The 15760-nt window shown below is 47.7% G+C and overlaps 1 protein-coding gene across 1 annotated transcript; it reads left to right on the forward strand.

Moving 5' to 3' along the window:
• Positions 1–570: 570 nt before the first annotated feature.
• On the forward strand, positions 571–3512 carry HSPB1 (heat shock protein family B (small) member 1). Its single transcript, XM_031968002.1, has 3 exons — positions 571–1087; positions 2147–2210; positions 3143–3512. The coding sequence occupies exons 1-3, from the start codon at positions 688–690 to the stop codon at positions 3330–3332; spliced, it is 654 nt and encodes a 217-aa protein (XP_031823862.1). The 5' UTR covers positions 571–687; the 3' UTR covers positions 3333–3512.
• Positions 3513–15760: the final 12248 nt, after the last annotated feature.

The following is a 15760-nucleotide window of genomic DNA, read 5'->3' on the forward strand; positions in this document are numbered from 1 at the left end:
ACTCCCAGAGCCTCAGTATCCTCATCAGCAAAATGGGAGAAGAGGCTTTAGGGTTTCTTCCAGGTCTAAACTTTATGAAGCTCCAGGTCTCCTGGTTCACGGCTGGGTTCTGCGGGTCACTGGCAAAGTCTCAGCCTCTCTGGGCAATGAGGAGAGGTACTTATTTGAGGGGGTATCATAGAGAGGGAGAGGGGCCACCCAGTTACATCCTGTTCTCTGGGTCACTCACTTAAACCCGTACTCTCTGTACCCTGGCCTGGGTTCTGATCCAAGTGCCTGGGGAAGGGGGGAGGAAAGAGGAGATTTTCTCCCCCATTCCCCCCCCCCCCCTCTAATCCTCCAGCCTCTCACCACCTTCTCTCTGCTTCCTTCACTTTCCAGAAAGATGAGTGAAAGTTCCAGGTCCTGGGCAGGGCTTGGACTTGTTTTCCCTCCCTCTTTCTTTCTGTCTCTCTCCCCGAGGAATCTAAGGGGGTGGACGCTGTCCTGGCCCGGCCCCCCTGCTCCCGCCCCCCAGGCTTTCTGCCCCAGTGTAATTACCATTAATAGAGTCCTGAGCCCGCCTGCTAAAAATAACCGGCTCGGACTCTTTATAACCCGGGCCAGCCCAGCCTCGACACTCCTTCCCAGAGCTCCCGGGGAGAGCAGCAGGTCCCGAGCACTGCCACCTCCCGCTGACTATTCGACATGACGGAGAGACGAGTCCCCTTCACCTTTCAGAGAAGCCCCAGCTGGGACCCGTTCAGGGACTGGTACCCGGCCAGCAGCCGCCTCTTCGACCAGTCCTTCGGGCTGCCCCGCCTGCCGGAGGACTGGTACCAGTGGCCCAGCCACACCAGCTGGCCGGGCTACGTGCGCCTGCTGCCCAGCCCCGTGGCCGAGCAGGTCCCGGCCGCTGCCGCCGCCGCGCCCCTGGTCCCCCCGCCTCCCGCCCAGGCCTACAGCCGGGCGCTCAGCAGGCAGCTGAGCCGGGGCATATCGGAGATCCAGCACACCGCCGACCGCTGGCGGGTCACCCTCGACGTCAACCACTTCGCCCCCGAGGAACTGACCGTGAAGACCAAGGATGGGGTGGTCGAGATCACTGGTGAGCTCCCAGCCCAGCCCCTCGCCCTCGGGGGGCCCGCTGGGGGGGAATCGGGGGGGGGGACCTGGCGATGGGCTCGGAGGGGGGCGGGACGAGCATTCTTCCTGAGCCTTCACGGGGAGGACCCTGAGAACGCCGTCGGTCCCTGGCTGTCCCGGGATAGGGCGGGGCTGGGGGGGCTGGGCGGAAAGGCCGGATACCCCACGCCGGGCCGGGCATTGACGGGTTAACCTAACCCCGAGGCCCCTCCCGACATTCTTCGCTCTCCCCCACCTCGGAGGAAGCCGGTACGCGCTGTCCCCTCTCTCAGCCCGGACTTGCAGGAGAAAACATGTTTCTCACGGCTGCTCATGGGGAGGAAAGGAACCGAGACCGGGCTTGGCTCACAAACCTTTTCCCTCACGTGCCAGGCTCGAGCCCCCAGCAGGGCTAAGCCCCGATCCCCCACAAAGCATTAGTAGGAAGCTAGTGGGTGAGCACTTATTAAGTGCCTACTGTGTACCGGGCGCTGTCCTAAGCGCTGGGGATGCAAAGTCAAAAACATGGCTCAGAGCCCAAACCCCTGCCTACCTTGGGAACCTTCTGCTGCAGCCTCTGCTGAGGGCGCTGGAGCTAAGCCCCCATCCCCAGCTCCAGGCTCTCCCAACTAGAGACTGGGCATGCTTCCAGCTCCTGCCATCGCCGAAGGCTTCCCAGAAAACCTCCTTGCCCCCCTCCAAAAGCCTCGGGACATTTGCTCGGTCACTCCCCCATCCCTTCAGGATCCCGGCATAATGGGAAGTCCCCGGGCAAGAGAAGGCATTTTACAAAGGATTATGGAAAACCACTGGGGCTTCAGCCAGAGATTCCAAGTTCAAAAGTTTGGTTCTGCTGTTTCCCGTGTAACCTTGGAGTCGTTTCCTTTCTCTGGGCTATTTCCTCTTCTATTAAATGTGGTCTCTAAGGTTCCCAATCCTGGAATCCTAGGAGAAAACAGCTGGGGAGGCAAAAGGGGGGGATGGTCTTGTGTGTCTCCCAGAGGCCCCCAACCTTCATTTGTTTCTCTCTTATTTCCCCCAGGCAAACATGAAGAGAGACAAGATGAGCACGGCTTCATATCCAGATGTTTTACTAGGAAATATACGTGAGTATTGGAGAGGGAGCTGGTCCTTTGGGGGGAGTTTCCAATTCCCAAACATGCCCCCTTTATTCCTTCCCCATGTCCCTTCCCCATCCAGAACTCCAAACTGATACTAGGGTCTGGGGGCGATTGTCTGGGCCTTAAACGTGGAGGTGTAGGGGGAGTAGGAAGTCCTCAAGGTAAACAGGGAGAAAGAGAGAGAGAAATGCTCAACCTGGAGGTCAGAAGGACTTGAATTCAGATCCCACTGTTGCCATTTGTTAGCTGTGTGACCCTGGAAAAGTGACTTGACCTGAATCTCTTTAAAAAGAGGGGGTTGGGCTAGATGACCCATAAGGTTCCTTTCAGCTGTAAATTTATGATGTCTATGAGTATAAATGAGTCCCTGTGATGAGGATGGAAGCTTATGGCAAGAGATGGGGATTCAAGTGCCAACACTGAAGACTTATTGTTGGTGATGGGAGCTCAGGGCTAGGGCTAAAGATTCAAACCTTCAGAAAAGTTTATTAAAAAATAAAAAATCTCCACATATTAAGAGCCTAGAGAGGGAGCATGTGACCCTGGACAGAACACCAGTCTAGAAGCCAGGAGGGTTCAAGATCCCCAACCCCAGCACATCTTGGCTGTGTGATCCTGGATAAGTCATATAATTTCTCAATGTCATAGGTAACTCTCTAAAACTTTAAGGTTCAGATAAAGGGTCAGCCTAAACCGTTAGTTGTTTCTTCACCCAGAAGTTCCTATACCAATGAAATCACAAGTCCGGTCCCTAACCCTATATTAATGGCCATGATATACAAAACACTCTGCCTGGACTGGAGGAAATACAAACCTTAGAGAAGAAATAGCTCCTCTCCTCCCTTAACTTCTGACAGGCTGTCCTGGCATCCCAACAGTGGTCTTACAACTCAAGTCTCTGTCCTTTCTCTCTTCAGCCTGCCCCCTGGTGTAGACGCCACTTCAGTTGTGTCTTCTCTGTCCCCCGATGGGACGCTGTCCGTGGAAGCCCCTCTGCCCAAGCCTGCCATCCAATCTGCAGAAGTCACTATTCCAGTTACCTTTGAAACCCGTGCTGAGATTGGAGGTGCTGATGCAAAAAAGTCAGAAGGAGCAGCTTCCAAATAGAGACCCCACGCCCTGAGCCATCCCACTGGGGAGCCCTTGCTCTCTCCTGGGCTGATCCCTTGAAGCGTATCTATCGGTTTGCTTTCTCTCTATCTCCCCCCACCCTTCCCTTGCTATTTTATACTGGAACATTTACTGTGTTTCCTAAATAAAGCTGGAAAAAGTACTTTGATGATTAAATTGATTGGGTCTCTACTTGGGGGAGCTAAGGAATCTGAAGCAAATTAATTGATGTTTATCAATTTAATGCATTTGGATGAGTATGGAACTGCATTAGGGATTGGAAGTATGAAAACAAAAACAAATCAGTCCTGCCCTCAGAGAGTTTACATTTTGGGGGTATCCTTTCTAGGGGATTTACTGATCTGGACTTTGGACCATATGAAAAGAGTAGTGGTTTGTGGTAGGGTTTAGGACAGTTGGTGACTTTGTGGAGTCCTAAGTTTCTTAAAAGTTTTCATCAATGGATGAATGCAAAAGCATGGGAGATACAAAGAGAAAAGTAAGATAGGTCTTATTCTCAAGGTGGAGAAAAAACATAAAGGTTTCAGCTGAAAATCAGATGGGTGGGAATATACCATTGGTCCTCAAGGCACAGACACAAAAGATGATAGTGATACATCTTCAGCAATGCGTTTCCACTGATAAGACCATACTCTTTTCTGATGCTGAACCGTGTGACAATATCAAGGACATTGACAGTAACACATTCCCTTTTCTGGGGCTTCAGTAAATGTGGGGAAGAGGCGCTTACAAGGTATATCCGATCTCGCCCCAACAAGTGCTCTGGAGAACCAGACATCTCACAAGGCTCCGATTCTAGGGATAGTTGTCTTCCAACTCAACTGCACAAAAAGCGTAGGTGTCTGTCATACTCTCATTAGGAGGGTGAGGAGAGAATGGCTGTGGTCTTCCACTGAGATATGGGAAGAGATCTGAGGGAGCCCCAAGAAGAAAGTTCATCTAATAACAGCAGACCCCAAGGGAGTTTTTACAAGATGCCAGGTTATTGAAACAGATGAAGGATGGTCTGGCCTAGTGAATAGAGAGCTGGCCCCTGAATTAGGAAGACCTGAAACATTGTACCCCTCTGATACATGGGACTTAGTGGTTCTGAATGAGCTACTTGAATTCTTAGTGTTATCCCTTAAGGCTTGTATTGGTGGAGAGAATCCTCACATTGAAATTACCCTCCAAAGATCAACAGTGATGAAAATTGATCCAGGTGGGATCTTGTTGGGAGGAAGAAAGACAGCAGTTCCTGAGACCATACAGTTCATCTGCTTCTCTCTAACTTGGCAATAGCTTCCAATTTCCTAAGGATAGTTGGCCAATAGCTAAGGAGTTTCCTTTAAGGGGTCCGGATCGATCAGGCAACACAATTATAGTGTGTTGTAATACTTAGATTATTAAGTACCTATCATGTTCCAGGAACTGTGCTAACCATTGTGGATATGAGACAAAAATCAAAATAGTTCCTGTCTTTAGAGAATTTAGACTCTGACCTTTCCCACTTGTTATACTCCCCAGCCATAGTCCCCAACCCAACCCCCCAACTCAGCCTAAAATTCCAGCATAAAATCCTAAATCTCCAAGGTCTTCAGCACCCTTCAGCTTCATCCCCAAATCCTTAGCTGTAGAGGGTCAGGGGATAAGAATTCATTCCAGGTCCTGAATCTTACAGTAACTTGGCTCCCCAAAACTCCCTTATTGAAATCACAGAGACTGCTTGTCAATATAAGAATCTAGCCACTGAAGCAAAATGCAAACACTACTCTTTGGATTAAAGGCAAACCTTTGAACTCAGATGGGGGGGGGGGGAAAGCCCACAATAGAGACTAAAGGCATTTGGGAGAAAGCTACTTGAGACAATGGTATGACAAACTTTACCCTGAGTGTGATCTCAACTATTTGCATCTCTGTCTAATTAACCAGGATCTGCTTAATCATTTACATCTCAGTAGATCTTATTTGTTGGAGAAAACTGGAGAAACTTCAAAGAGCGTATTTTGTATCAAGTCTATGAGCATTTGAGGTTATGTATTTATTTGTCTCAATAAACTTGAGACTCCCTACGCCTGGCCCTGGTAAAAGTCACACCCTTCATCTCACTACAGGAGCTGGACTCCAACACTTAGCCTTTAGCCTCCCATTCCTCAGTGCCTCTCTTCCCCCTCCCCCCTCAAGTCCCACAGCTTTCAAAAGCCCCAGACTTCCAGGCTGCCCCTTGCCGTCCCAGTCTCTTATCACCAATTGAGGCAATTCAAACTATAGAGACTATACAAACCCTACTAGGTGCAATGAAACGCCTGAATTTGACAAGGGAGGGAGAAAGATGGGGAAGGGAGAGTTGGAGATGACCCTCAAATTGACTCTTCAGGAATAGGTTCTCTGGGCAGTTATCGGGGAAGACAAGGAGTGGTCTAGTAGAGGGAGCTGACCAAGGTATCAGGAAGACTTGGCTGATTTCTGGTCCATCCTGGTGGGTGGCTGTGGTCAAGTAGCTTCACCTTTCATTGAAATCCTCTAAAATCACATATTATGAGTTTTTCTGAGGGTGAAGTAGCAAGTCCCCCACCCTGTCTCTACTTTGTGCAAAGCACTGAACTAGGCTTTGGGGGCACAAGGAAGAAACCTTGTCCTTCAAGTAGCCTGTGCTAATTTCCGAAGTGTAAATGCTCACACTGCAGATTTAACAAAGGGGATCCAGGCTTGATGTATTAAAGATTAGGATTGTCCCAGTGCCAGGCACTAGGTGGTGCAGTGAATAAAACATTGGGCTTAGAAGCAAAAAGATTTATTTTGCTGATTTCAAATCTGGCCTCAGACACTTACAGCTGTATAACTCTGAGCAAGTCCCTTCACCCTGTTTGCCTCAGTTTCCTCATTTGTAAAATGAGAAGGAAAGTGCAAACCCCTCCAGTATCTTTGCCCAAAAAACCCCAAATGGGATCACAAAGAGTCAGATACAGGTAGAGATAATAGCTAACACATGCGCCAGGAACTCTGTGCACTTTATAGTTATTTCATTTGTTCTTTACAGCAACCCTGGGAGGGAAATGCAATTATTTTCTTCATTTTACAGATGAAGAAATTGAGGCAAACAAAGGTTAATACAGGAGTGTTAACACAGCTAGTAAGTGTCTGAGGTTGGATTTGAATTGAGCTCCTCCTACTCTAGACCCGGTCCTCTATGCACTATAATGCCCCTTAGAAAGAACTTGGATGGTCTAGAAATACTTCATGAGGGGGTCAGAAAAAGAGATATAAGGACACCCTCAAGGTCCTTCTCTAGAACTTTAGAATTGATGGGAAACACTGGCACAGAACCATCCAGTATGCCGTGCCCCCGTCAGAGAAGGGGCTGGGCTCTGTGAGCAAATCAGAATGGCAGTGAGATGCTCAGAGTTAGAGTCCATCCCAAATGTTCATAAGGACTATCTGGGTCCAACCTGTGGCAGGGCATTCTGAGCTTGGATTGGTCTGGCTAGCCAGTCCGACACATGTAACTCTACTCTAACACAATGATATCATTTTGGTCTTCTTTGAGAATGAAAGACAATAACCAACCAACCAGGAGAGTTATAGATGCATTTGTGGTGTAGTAAGGGAAATGGAGGTGATTCCTTATGACAGGGGTGGAGAGTCAGGGAAGGCTTCATGGAGATGGCCTTTGAGTTACACCAGGAAAATGGGAGAGTAGGCAGGAAAAGAGCTGTCATGAAAAAGGACATAGGATTCTTGATGGTCAGAAGTCATCTGATCCAACTCTTTCATTCTACACATGAGAAAACTGAGGGACAGGAGAAGTTGAGTAATTTGTTCCTGTTACACAGCTGGGATAGGTCCCAGAGAGGACACCGACTCAGGCCTTCCTGATCCTGAGACTACCTTCCATCCATCTACTACCTGGCTGCATATGTTTAAAAAAAAAAAAAAAAAAAGACTGAATGAAGATCTAGGCATATTATTTTCACCTGTTAAAAAAATTGTTTTTTCTTGTGGTTTTCCCCTTTTGTTCTGATTTTTTCACAATATGACTAACATGGAAATATGACTAAAATGATTGTACACATACAGCCTATATCAGATTACTTGTTGTCTTGGGGAAGGGGTAAGTGGAAGGGAGGGAGAAAAAAAATAGCACCCAAAATTTTACAAAAATGAATGTTGAAAAGCTATCGTTACATGTAATTGGAAAAAGAAAATACTGTTGAATTTTTTTAAAGTCCTAGGCTGGGATGCCTTAGGCAGCTGCCCTCTTCATCCATCCCTCTAGTGAGTTCCTGTGTTTGGCTTGGACGCAGGATCTGAGCAGGAAAGTAAAGAGATGTGGCTGCAAAATGAGGTTAAGATCAGCATTGAATATCAAACTCTCTGGATTCTTCTGGTTAACAATGGAAAGCCTCGGGGTAGGGAGGTAGTGGACGTAAGCATCAGGTGAGGAACTTCACTCTGATTCACCTTCCCAATGATGTTAGTTTTGTTCCCATGTCAAATGACTAAGACTTTCCTTGGTTCATTCATTCGGTTGTTCAGCCCTTGGGTATTTCATGTGTCCAGAGCAGCAGGGGAAGGCTCCTTTCTGATCCTTCCTGGGAGCTCAAGCTCTAGCTAGAGAACTAAGGTTCCCCTAAAAAGGCAGACAAAAATCCAAGAATTGTCACTGGTCACCAGTGGACCGATTGAGGGACAAGCGCTGGGCACAGATGATGATAAACATCGCCCTCTCCCTACTTGTCTGTGGCCATGTTGGAGGCTCCCTCCCCCAAGTGGGGGCTTGGACAAACTGATCTGGATTTGAACCCGGGTCTGACACTATCTGGGAAAAATCGCTATAACTTTTTGGCCTCAGTTTCTCCTGCTGGGAAAAAAAAAAAAAAGAGGGCTTTGGACTAAGTGGCCTCTATGGCTCCTTCCAGTTCCAAAGGTCCAGTTTCTATTCCTCTGGGACTGGGAGGGTCCAGTTCACTCTACAGAAGAGACAACAGTGAGAGAGGTCCTCAGAGACCGTTGGAAAGAGCAGGATCCAGCCTCTGATCTCTCTATTTAGTTTGAGAGGAAGATGGAGAGAGCAGGAGGCAATTTCAGGGTCATGAATAGGGGAGCGGGGAGCACTTCTGGCAGCCAGAAACAGGCCACCCCAAGACTTCCCCCCAGATACCCCTTCTTCCTCTTACATGACACACCTCCTGCCCCTCCCCTCAAACCTGCCTCCAAAATTCTTATGGGGTCACGAGCATCTGAGTCAGGGGGTAGGATTAAAGGGGGAATGAGAGAAGATGCCCAGAGGGATAGTGCCAGGCTGCTTGCCCTAGCCTGCCCCTCCCCTTCATGACTCAGCAAAGGAGATTTGGCAAACTTCTCCCTACTGACAGCTCCAGAAAAGGGGAGAAAATGCTGGAACCAGGCAGATCAAGGCGAGGGCAGAAGAAACCCAGGAGTCCCAAATCCTTATCCCTCCTGCTTCCTTCTGGAGAGCAGGCTGTTAGAACTGGATTTGAAGGCCCTTCAGAGGACATCTCATCAGTTTTCAAATGGGGAAACTCAGGGAGGGAGATTCAGTGATTTGTCCAAAGTCACATAAATTGTGATCATCAGGTTCTGATGATCCAAACCCGTGGTTTTTTCTACCGCCAGTGGGTCTAGCCTTCATCCTGGCTTTGCCACAATCTGGGTGACTCTGGACAAGTCAGTCACTATCCCTGGGTGGTGTAAAATGAGAGCAGGTGGGACTGGATCATTTCTCTAACTCTCACATTCTGTCCTATTCAACAATAGATGGATAGCCTAGGACAGAGACTACTTCCTCTCCCCAAGCCTCAAGATCCATCAGATTTAATTTCTGAAAGCCAGCGATCTCAGTCTGAGGGTATCTGATGGCAGACACAGCTGCCTCTGACTTGGGGAGCTCCTGGTCATCAGGCGGACTAGGATCCAAGATTGAGGGCTAGGAGAGACCCTGTTTGCTGTCATGTCCAATGTCGTCATGGTACAGATGAGGAAACTGATGCCTGGAGAATTGATGTGATTTATGGGGGAGACAGGATTCTCGGAGCCTCCTCTAGAGCCTTGTGGTCTTGTTGGTCACCTGTAGTATCAGGATGGGCACATGGGTCCTGTCTGAACCCCTGGAGACAGCTCCCAGTCTGTCTCCTCCATATCGCCCCCTCCCTCCTCCTCCTCCCGTCTGTCTCTCTTGAAATCCAAAGACTGTTGCTTAGCAACACCTGAGCCAACAGGAAGCTGGGATGCCCAGATGGAGAGAACAGACACTCAGGATTCCACCAAGAGGCATTTCTGGGTTTCTTTCTCTATTCTATCTTCCCTGCCAACCTCATACAGTGACTCCCATAACTCTGCGGTTCTTCCACTGTCCCCTGCCATCCCTCCAGGGACCTGTAGGGCCACACCCTCTGCAACACAAGATTCCTCCCTTTACCTTTCTGCTTAGCTGCACTCTATCCATCCTTCAAGGCCCAGTCTAATTCCCACAACTTCCATGTGGCCCCTGGGGACCACAGTGCCTTCCTGCAGCTCTCCTACAGTGCTAGAGTCCGTAGATCTGGTTAGTCTTGTGGCCCCCGACAAAGCTCAAAGCGGGACTCATTTTCTGCTTTTATAGGATTTGGGGATTAAAAATCAAAGGCAGAAGGGACCGCTAATCTGACTCTCTCATTTCCCTGATGAGGAAACTGAAGCTTAGAAAAAGTTAAGAGATTTGCTCAAGTTTACACAGTAGTAAGTGTATAGGGAAGATCTGAATTCACGACTACTAGAGGGTTTGTTTTGTTTGTTTGCTTGTTTTCATATAGATTTAGAACTGGAAAGGACCTTTAAAAGTCACTTAATCCAAACCCTCCCTTTAACAAAGGAAACCACAGAAAAACTGAAGGCAAGTGGAAGTGAATGAGCACCAAGGTTACCAAAGATTCTGCCCCTTCCACAGAGAGGCCCTGAAAAGGAGGAAAGATGCTGCAGAGGTGAAATCTACTAGAGATGCTGCAGTGAAATTGACAGGCTTTGAAGCCATATTGGTATCCCCACTGCAGCATCTCTCGTAGCTTTCACCTCTACAGCATCTTCTTTTCTTGGACATTGCCCCTCCCCCCCAAAAGTGTAATCCCTCATCATCTCACACTTGGATTTTACAACAGCTGCTGGGAGGGGGGGACAGATCTGTCTCCCTCTCTCCCCCCCCCCCTTCCTTTATTTCATCAAAGGTATTTTCGAAAGTGTAGGTCCAACCATGTCACCTCCCCCACTCAACAAACTCCTCTCTATGGCCTCCAAGATCAAATGCAAAATGCTCTATCTGGTGTTCAAAGCCCTTTATAATCTGGCCCCCTTCTATCTTTCTAGTCTTTTTATATTCTATAACACCCTTCTGGCTGTTCTACAAATAAGATGCAACATCTCTCAGCTCTGGGCATTCTCTCTGACTGTTTCCCGTGCCTGGAGCATTTTTCCTCCTCCATTTCACTTACTGACCTCCCAGATTTTCTATAAATCCCATCTTTTATAGAAGTCTTTTCCAACCCTTCTTAATTTTAGTGCCTTTCCTCAGTTCATCATTTCCTGTTTATTCTGTATGTTGTTTACTTTGTATGGATTTATTTGCATATTGTCTTTCCTATTAGATGGTGAGTCTTTAAGGGAAGGGTTTTTTTTTTTTTTAATATCCCCAGTGTTAGGGACATGGTAAGTGCTTAATAAATATTTATTGACCCATTGATCACTACCAAAGCCAGTCCTTTCCCCTTCTACCAGGGCTAAAATAGCCAACGTGGTTGACCAGACACTGGAGAACTGATACTCAATGGAAATAGAGCCCCTCGTTGAAGGATTTCATTCAGTGTTGGGGATTCTTCAGTGGGGTGATGATTACTGGGGAAAACATATAGGGAGAAAGACAACACACTGTATGAACTACCTGCGGCACCTCCCTAGATCCCCAGAGACATGAAGCAGAACAGCTTTGGGAATGAGTCAACTAAATGCTTTACTTATGATTATTGCAAATAAAGAATCATCTGGGAGAAAGTAAGATTGGGAACTAATGGAGAGACCCAACTCTCATTGGTCCCCAGTGACCCAGTGCCAGCAAGAGGCAAGATCCCAGGCCTGTGGGTCAATTAGGAAAAAAAAATAGGGATTTGAAAGCATGAAGCTCCAAGTCTTTGGGACCCTGAGCCCCCTGACTATGCAGTGGCTAAAAGTTCCAGAATCTAAATATTTGTGCGTGCAGGAGACATAAACAAACTGTTTCCCAACAGGAAGAGAAAAAAAGGTCTCCAGTTTTATCTTAAGTCTGGAATGAACAGTAATCACAGGAACTGTGACTGCAGATCCCACATAGGCCAGCAGATCCCAGAGATCAAAGCTGTCTCTTATCAGCAGGCCTTTAGTCCTGAATAACTATTCTTTATAACAGGATTTGGTGAATATGTTAATGTGTATTTCTGTGTAAATTGCTCTGAATTGTGTGTCCTTTCCCTATGTCAGACGAGAGGGTAAAGGCCTGGGACCCCAGGGATTTCATTCCCCAGATCCTGGATTCTAAGATAATAGATTCTTCAGAATTCTCCTTAGAGGAGATGTCTCAGTCCCAGCCCTTGGGAAAAGGGGGCAGGGGCCCAAATCCAGGCTGCCTGCTAAGGATCAGAGCGCATAATGGAAACAATGACTTGTCAGCTCAGCTGGCCCAGCTCCAGCCCGGCCCAGCCCCCCACATTCTCTTTGCATTAGGCAAGTGCCCAGAAAAGGCTTGGACCTGGCAGCTCGGGGTTGACGGTAAGTAAGAGACATGGCAGTTTTTGTCCCTGGGAGCAGGTTGGGATGGATGTATCCCAGATGGGAGGATGGGAATAGGAGAGGGAAATGCTTCCTGGGATCCCAGGGGGCTCCCCACTTTTAATATCGTGCCTCAGTGGCAGGAATCCTGGAGTAGGAGCTGAAGGATGCCCTGCTGGGCTTTCTCCACTCCCCAGGGGCTTTCGGGCAGATCCCTCCACACTTCTGAGCCTCATCTTCCTCACCCAGAATGAAGGGGAGTGAAATCTTAGACTCACAGTGTCAGCAGGAGGGAGCCCCTCAGGGCCGGGGGGGCAGGGGGCTGAAGGCTTGGATGCTTGGGATATGACCTCGTCTCTTCCTCCTCTGGGCCTGCTGCAGAGGACCATGTGCCCAGGCTGGGAGGGGGGGAGGGCCCAGCACATCCAAGGAGGCAAAACCAGCCCACCCCCTGCCCAGAGTCCCAAAAGGTTTTCCCAAAGGCCCCTAGGGATGGGGGGGGGGGGAGTTCAGTAAGGAGTTACTGCTGCCTGATAGGAATTGCACTAAGGGCTGCAAACAAGCAAGAGCAAAGACAACAGCTACAGGGCAGCAAAAGTTTGCCCAACTTCGCTGGTCACCACGGCAAGCAAACAGACTGCCGGGTCCGAGGACCTTGGTTCAAAGGCTGCTTATTGCCAGAGAGACCTTGTCCAGGTCACCATCTCCCTCGTAAAACGGGTCATCTGTAAAATGAGGTGTTCGGGCCATTTGCCAACTCTGGACCCACGATCCTTGCTTTGGAGAAGTGGAGGGCCCAGAGAAGCCCAGGATGGAGGGAGTCGTGGGGGGGGGGGAGAATTAGGGTTCGAGAGGGAAGGAGGAGTAAAGGGAGGAACTTCTGGCTTCTCTAGAAGGAGGAAGGGGGGAAAGCCTCTGAGGAACCAGAGTGAACAACTCTCCTCCAAATCACTCTCTCCCTTAGGGAATCACAATGTCTGCAATCCCCCCATTAGAACTTCATTCCTCGGTGTCGTCCTCCGAGAGTCCCCTTCTCCAGGACAGACACCCCTCCCCGCCAGGAGGAACGTCTTAAAGTCCCATCAGTCATCACCTCCTAAGAGATAACATGGACAGCTGAGAGCAGCGTCCCAGGAAGCGGAGGCCTCTGGGAGAAGGGGCAGATGCCAAACCCACGGAGTTCACCAAGTAGCCAAGATATCCTGGGTCGGGGATTCAGAGGGAAGAAAGCATGAATCGGCAACGAACTGGGCCGAGGGACCCCAGGAACTCCACACACTCTTATTTAATTATTCTGCTCCCTCTTCTTTTTTTTAATCGCTTTTTATTTTCCCAAAACAGGCAAAGGTAGTTTTCAACATTCACCTTGTGTTCCAAATTTTTCTCCCTCAGTCCCCCCACCCCTCCCATGGACAACAAGCCATTCATGGGCAATCCTGCTTAACGTGTTTCTATATTCATGGCGCTGCACAAGAAAAATCAGAGCAAAAGGTAAAAGAAAAAAAAAAAACAGTAAATAAATGCTAACAACAGCAACCACGAAAGGTGAAAATCTCGCCTTCGATCCCCATTCAGCATCCCTAGTTCCTTCTCCAGCTGCAGGTGGCGATCTCCGTCCCAATCTCCTGGAACTGCCTTGAATCACCTCATCGTTGGAAAGAGCCAGGGCCATCACAACCAATCATTGATCCCCCTTCTTAAGCCATGTAGATTTAGCTGACATACATGTCATGTGACATATACATATGTTTGGGGAACATACACATGCATATCATGTTTATAGGACACTTCAGATGGATAGAGAGTATTCTCTGAGGCAAGGAAACCCCAATTCAAATCCCCCTCCCAAGGGGTTGTAAGACCTTCGGCAAGTCCCCTGAGCCCAGATCAATTCTCTAAGACTAAATTGTGGAGGGCAGCTGGGTGGGTCAGTGGATAGAGCACCTGCCCTGAAGTCAGGAGGATCTGAGTTCAAATCTGATCTCAGACACTTAATACTGCTTAGCTGTGAGACCCTGGGCAAGTCACTTAACCCCAATTGCCTCAGGGGAAGAAAAAAGATTAAGTTGTGGGAGCAAGGGACAATCAGCATTAGAAAAGGGAGTCTCTTTTCCAAGAGTTCCATGTAGCAAGAAATAATAGATCCTGTTCTTCCAAAAACGTGTCATCTACATACACATATAAGGGCAGCTAGGTGGTAAAGTGGGTAGAGTGCAGTGCTTAGAGTCAGGAAGACCTGAATTCGAATTCAGCCTCCGATATTAAGTATATGACCTCCTGGGCAAATCACTTCATTTCTGTTCTCCTCGATTCCCTCATCTGTAAAATGGACATAATAATAGCACTTCCCCCCAAGGGTTGTTGGGAGGAACTAATGAGACAATAATTGGAAAGCACAGAACCTAGCATCTAGCAAGTGCTACATAAATGTTAGCTATTATTATTTATGTATACGAATGTGCAGACACCTATAATTATACATATACACGTATAATTATATATGCACATGTAATTTTATTTGTGTGTGCTTACAAAGCACTTTAGATCATTTGCTACTCATTGCAGTCTTGTGAGGTAGCCGGACCAGGAATGGGTGACATTAAGGGGCAGCCCTGATTAAAAGCAAAAGGAAAGAAACTAATGCTACATTTACAGAGTGACTTGTGTCTCTAAAAGGCTAGACGAAGTAGGTTGTGAAGGATACATTGAGTCCTTTTTGCAGATGAAAAAACTGAGTCCCAGAATAGGGAATTAGCTTGCCCTAAAGCCTTGGATACGTAAATCTTCTCCATGTAGTCAGTATTCCAACCAAACTTCCCTGTTTCCTATTCCCTAATCTTACATCTTCTCCCACCAGGCTGTGCCCCCTGCCTGCACAGTTCTCATTTAATCTTGGCTTCTCAGAATACTTCTCAGCTCAGGAGCCACTTCCTCAGTTATTCACGTTGCTTTGCATATGTGGTGTATCTCCTCACCCCAATCCCCAGAGGATTGTTAGCTCCTGGGTTTGTCATTTCCATAGAAACTCTTAGCTATTATTATTAATGAATGTTTGTTGGTTAGTTGATTATCAGTGACTTCTCATTCACAAAAAAAAAATAAACTAAACAAAATAAAATATTCTATTACAGCCCCAACTAAACCATCACACTTGAATCTTTCCTTGACATTGGAGGTGACCACAGGTTCAGTGAGGGTAAGGGGATATGTCTAATTTAAATTCTGCATGTCCCCCAGGGTCCAGCACAATACATTGCTCTTCATGATAATTAGAAACATAATCAATGTTTGTTTGAATAAGTGAATGAACACATGAGCAGATAGATACATGGATAGATTAATGAATGGATGGATGAATAAATGGGTGAATAGGTGGGTGAGTGAATGGATGGGTGAATAAATGGGTGAATAGACTAATGGATAGATGGATGGATGGATAGATAAACAGATGAATAAGTGGTTGGGTAGATGGATGGATGAATAAATGGATGAATGTGTAGATGGATGGATGGATGGATAAATGGATGAATAGGTGGTTGGGTAGATCGATGGATAAATAAATGGGTGAATGGATAGGTGGATGGATGAATGGATGGATGGATGGATGGATGATAAATGGATGAATGGGTAGGTGG

The sequence above is a fragment of the Sarcophilus harrisii genome, chromosome 4, assembly GCF_902635505.1.
Source record: "Sarcophilus harrisii chromosome 4, mSarHar1.11, whole genome shotgun sequence".
NCBI classification, from domain to species: Eukaryota; Metazoa; Chordata; class Mammalia; order Dasyuromorphia; family Dasyuridae; genus Sarcophilus; species Sarcophilus harrisii.